The sequence below is a fragment of the Eurypyga helias genome, unplaced genomic scaffold, assembly GCF_000690775.1.
Source record: "Eurypyga helias isolate BGI_N326 unplaced genomic scaffold, ASM69077v1 scaffold9868, whole genome shotgun sequence".
Lineage (NCBI taxonomy): Eukaryota > Metazoa > Chordata > Aves > Eurypygiformes > Eurypygidae > Eurypyga > Eurypyga helias.
In genome coordinates, this window is record NW_010266311.1 from 1 (window position 1) to 5,401 (window position 5,401).

The window sequence follows — 5,401 nt, forward strand, 5'->3', positions numbered from 1 at the left end:
TGATGATAGTAATGTCAAATCTTAATTAATAGAAGTACGAAATAAACTAGGTGGGAAGGGACCTCTGGAAGCTTCCAGTCCAACCATCTGCTTAAACTGGGGTCAACTTCAAAGCTCTGTCAGGTTGCTCATGCTCTTCTCTAATCATGTTGTGAAAATATCCAGGGATAGACATATCCACATCCTCTCTGGGCATTTGTCTCAGTGCTGAAGCCTTCTCCTGGGGAAGGTATTTTTTTACCTTCTACCCAGCTGGAGTTTTCCCTGTTACAACTTGAGTAAGGACAAACTTTTGTCCTTACTCTGTGCACCCCTGACAAGAGTCTGACATCTACAGTCCCCATCTAGATAGCAGAAAGCTTTACCTAGGTTCCCCATTAGCCTCCCCTTCACCAGGCTGAACGAACCCATATCCTTCAGTCCTCCCATGAACATCATGTACTACAGCCCCCAATCGTCATATCATCCTTTTGTTGCGCTCTCTCCAGATTATTAGTCTCTCCTTTACTAGGGGATCCAAATAAATTGATCTATGTCCATTTAGTCTATTACAAATAAGAATCACTTAATACTTTGATAATTTTTCAAAGCCTAAAGATCTTGTGCTAGGGAAATAGAAAGTGTCATCTCTTACCATACACTCCCTTCCCTATCCCGTCTCCCAAAGGAGCTGTAAGATCCATCTTGGTGTTTGTATGATAGCTGTTTCTGGTATCCTGCATACACAGTAAAGAAGACACATTTTCTAATCACAGAAAAGGACTAGTTCTGCTGTTTATTCAACTGAAGCAGTGAGACTTTTGGTTTTAATATTAAGTAATGTATGTCTGGTGTAATGTCAGCCACTATGAATTCTAGCTGCTTTTGCTCCTGGAAGTATGACAAGTTTCTCTGGGGTGCTGTCATTGCCTGCTCTTATGCAGTAAACGTGGTGCTGGAATTCAGAGTTCAGCATTCCCCAGGTAGAGCTTTAGAGTTCTATATAGTCACAATAGAGTTCTATATAGTCTATTATAGTTCATATAGTCACAATATTCGATGAAGGGAATTCAAAGTTCAGCATTCCCCATGTAGGGCTTTAGAGTTCAATGCATATAGTCACAATATTCGATGAAGAATCTGAAAGCCTCTTACCTGCGGATAAATATCCAGTGCCCTTGACTCTAATCTCCTCAGTCAGCTGCCCAGTCTTATTCAGATAATCCAGGGCATAGATGTTTGGTGTGAACAAGGCCATGTTCTGTTCTCCACAGCCATAAGGCATATGAAGAAGGTTCTCCATGTTCCTCAGGGCTGTACCCAAAATGTCTCCTGGAGAATGTCATATATAAGAAGTCAGTTCAGTTCAAACTTGTTTATATTACACAGCATTATACATTGCTTTATATAGCTTATTATGAACCCAGGGGCAATGACCAATATCAACACTGTAATCAAAGACACTGCTTAGTATAAAGGCTGAAATACTCCCCCCATCCCATCCCCTGGTTTTTTTGTTGGCTTTTTTTTTTTTTTTACTTTTGGTGCTGGACACCTGTGAAAAACTGAGAATTGGAGAAAAACCAGCACCAATACTGGCTGGCATGGATTTTGAGAAACAGCTATGAACACTCAGAAGAGTTAGACTTCCCTGCCCTTTACAATCTGCTTCTCGTTTTGTGTGCACATGTCCAGTGATGTTTGGGGTATGATGCATATAGGCTACAGAGGCTGTATTGCACAGTATCAGCACACCTCACGCTGACCCAGGCATGCAAAACAACTGTGTTTAGAAAGCCACGTGAGTTCAGAACCTCGAAAAAGTTTCGCTGAAGAGAACTGCCAGCCTTAATAATGACTTTAAGATTAGTAGAGTTGATTGGGACCTGAAAATCATATTCTATAGGGACTTGTTGACTCACAAATGTTTTTTATTATGAGAAAGCATAAATTTGAAACTATGCAGTCAGCAAAGTTCTGGACTTCTTTCCAAAAAGTCAAAATAAGTTTTTTAAAGAAGCCTGCCTTATCTTACTTTTCAGCTGAATTAAATGTTTTACTACATACAGCACAGGACATGCTAATGCAGTATAATATGAAATGCAATATAAATTGAAATAATTTTACTGTTTTGTCCTCTTTTGATATGAGATAATTCTGAGGAACTTTTGTCTTTCACTGCCATCTTGCAAAGTAGCAAACATTTCCTGTAAAATGAAGATTAAGTATTTCCTCAAACTTACATTAGTTTTCACACATATACATGATGGCACTTCGTGCAGCACAAGAGAAAAACCATTTACTTTTGGTTTTAGTCTAAGTACTAAACTTACCAATGACAGAAAAATAAGCTCTGGCTGATCCCTGCACTAGGTTTCTTGGCAGTCTGAGAGACACTGGTTCAGAACTCGTTACGCCTGATGAGAAAATGTAGCAAGAAGAAAAGTTAAAATCATCTGTTTTCCAGAATTCTTCACTTTACTATAGTGACTGTTATGTTCTGCACTCTGCGTAAAGAAAATGCCACAGAGACTTGCCTAATGAGTCAAAATTATCTCTGAAAATCCTGAATTTTCAAGTCCAGCACTGACACCCTTTTTCCCCCTCTGGAAGGGTCTCTGTTTTTGTAGGATCAGACATGCATTACAGTGAAGCAGTTCCATTGACTGCCTGGAATGAAGGAATGAACTTGCCTTACCTTTTGTACAGATGAGGGAGCTCTGAGTCAATTCCTTTTTAATACCTTCAGGCTGTTTGATTGCAGGAGAGTGGTCAGGAAGAGGAAGAAAATTGTAGAACACCATCATGAAGCCATGACAATTTAATGGTATAAAACAGTATGTGGATGTGGCTATCCAGACAGTGCACCCTTTGTACCCAGTCCTACCCTATCTCCACTAGAATATCTCTTGGTCCTTGGTGCTTCTCTCTTTTACCCAACACCATCCCCAGAGCACCCTTCTTCCTTGAAAGCAGTTATAAAATAGACATTTCCAGCCTCTGGGAGGGACTCTGTCCAACTAATCCTATGCAGCTGGTGCTTTATGATGCTCAGAATAAATACTTTTCCTTTTATATCTGCCCTCCATCCCCCTCCCCAGTATTAAAGTCGCAGGCTAAAGGCACTTGTAGGTAAGGTGTGGAATCTTCTCCCTTCAGGTTACATTTCTACTGACATCCACGTATGCTAGTGGTCCCAGGAAGGAGACAGTGGCAGGACAGTGGATGCCCTTGATCATTGTCATTTACACTCTCATTTTCATGTGGAGAAGCCAGCTGTACATAGCTCCATCTGTGTTAGCTGCCTTCCCTCCCCACCAGCTAACTGCTTCTAACCCACGGCTATAGGAATTGCAGTTTCCACAAAGCACGTGCAGATTTCCTACCGTACCTCAACAAGCAGGGTTTGAATCAGGGTGTCCCTGTGACTTGTCTCCTCTGCTGGTGATGTACTGTTTCCAGTACCTCTGGTATTCAGTTTGGCTTCAGCAGTGATGGCAAATTTCACCTCACCTGGAAAGCCACCCACCAGCCCAAGGGAAGAAAGTTAGAATTGTTTTCCATGTCTACAGATACCCCTGGTTTTCACTGCCTCTGCTAAGCTGATGGACTACTGAGAATGTATTCTCCCTGAAGGCAGCTCAGTGGAAAAAATATTGATGAATGCTCCATATCAGTCTGGTAGTGGCAAGGAGTGATTGCTTGGGGCCCTAACTTGAGGAACAACAATAGGGGTGATTCTGGCCAAAAAGCTGACAGTGCTCACTACTAGTTTCCACTTTTTCTTAGCCTGGTGCTGAATTTTCTCTGGCCTGGGGCCGTGTTGCAATAGGTCTGCTGCCTCTTTCCTTCAGATGGAATTTGTTAACTGAGGGACAACACTGAGGAGGAACCTCAGTGCTGCTGCAGCATTGAGGAGCAACCTTGAAGTAAGCATCATTGCAGGCATTGCTCACTTCACCTCACTTCACTTCAAATGGGAAATCCAAAGGATTTTTTCACTTGGGACAAAATGCATTATTAGCAGAGTTACTAGGGAGACACAGCAATTTTCCTTATTTTCAGCTCTGCAGTATTATTTTGCTACATATCCAGTTTTCATCTGACTATAACTTTACATCTTTTTTGGTGAGTTTGAAGGAAATCAGTCATACTGACTATAGGGTTTTAAAAACAACCTTTTAATGAAAAGATGCATCTGTGGTTCATTTTGAGAAGAATCTTTGTTAATTAAAACTTTTTTGTACTTCAACTTTAGGGACTCTTATACAGGCAAGCCCTTGTAACTGAATTTTAAAAAGACAATATTGACTTGAAGGAAGCGTGAATTAACACAACTGTAAAATTGGCGAGGAGCAACGTCCTCTTTGCCCATTGAGAATCCAGTCCAAAATTATTAGCAAATTTCATTCTTACTGAATACAGCTGGATAGGTGTAAAACTGTCAGCTAAAAGGCAGGCACATGAAATCCTGCTAGTATTTCACACATAATGTAGCAAGTGAAGAGAATGGACAGGAAATCGACCACCAAAAATCAGAAGAGATAAAGCACCAGAACAAGTCATTGCTCATTCAGTCTATCTAAGGGAACTGTAGCAGACGGCCAGTAGTGAATTTGCGGAGGAATTCATGGAGCTGCCCAGAAATGCCTGCCTGTGGTTTATTGATGCATTAAAGGATGGGAGTGACGGAATAGAAAGATCAAACAGGGATGTATCAGGATGATGAAAAGACAAACTTACCGAGTTTGTGAGGGCTAACAGCCCAGATATAGGTTTTTCTTTCATTGGCACACAGTCTTGCTGTGTTACCCTCTGGTGAAAGGATTTCTGCCTTGTAGTCACTCGACTTTGCCAGTGTGGCACTGATCTGAGATGAAGAAAGAAGGAGCAAGATTACAAATGAAGTAGGCTGCCCCTAAAGTCAGACTTCGGGGCAAGGGGGACTTGCTGGAGAAGACTTTGTCATCTGAATCTGTGGGATAGTACCAGGACAGAAGGATGGGAAATGTCTCTGAGGAAGAGACAAACCTGTCTCTTTTCTCCTCCCTGACAGTGGCTTGTTTTGACTGAAGTATACCAAGGTGGCTATGCTCATTAGTCAAGTCTTCTTACGAGTTACTGCTACATAGACCTGTTTTGGGTCTGTTTGTCAAGGTTTTGGTAGTGGGGGAGGCTATAGGGGTGGCTTCTTTGAGAAGCTGCTAGAGTCTTCCTCTACGTCCAATAGAGGCAATGCCAGCTGGCTCCAAGATGGGCCTGCCACTGGCCAATACTGAACCCATCAGCAATGGTGGTAGAGCCTTTGGAATAATGTATTTAAGGAGGGGAGGGAGGGAATGGGGAAGAGAAATTGCAGCCAGAGTGAGAGTGAGATATAAGAAGAACAACTCTGCAGACACCAAGGTCAGTACAGGGAGGA

General features: G+C 41.9%; 1 protein-coding gene across 1 annotated transcript in view; it reads right to left on the minus strand.

Moving 5' to 3' along the window:
* Window positions 1-634: 634 nt before the first annotated feature.
* Window positions 635-5,401, minus strand: part of LOC104513611 (ovostatin-like) — a gene marked incomplete at its 3' end in the record, with an annotated part of 23,026 nt that continues 18,259 nt past the window's right edge. The window contains exons 20-25 of the mRNA XM_010157030.1: window positions 4,723-4,849; window positions 3,371-3,492; window positions 2,678-2,729; window positions 2,313-2,396; window positions 1,135-1,311; window positions 635-716 (exon numbers count right to left, since the gene is read on the minus strand). Coding sequence (XP_010155332.1) covers window positions 635-716; window positions 1,135-1,311; window positions 2,313-2,396; window positions 2,678-2,729; window positions 3,371-3,492; window positions 4,723-4,849 — 644 coding nt within the window. The remainder of the gene's footprint in view (window positions 717-1,134; window positions 1,312-2,312; window positions 2,397-2,677; window positions 2,730-3,370; window positions 3,493-4,722; window positions 4,850-5,401) is intronic.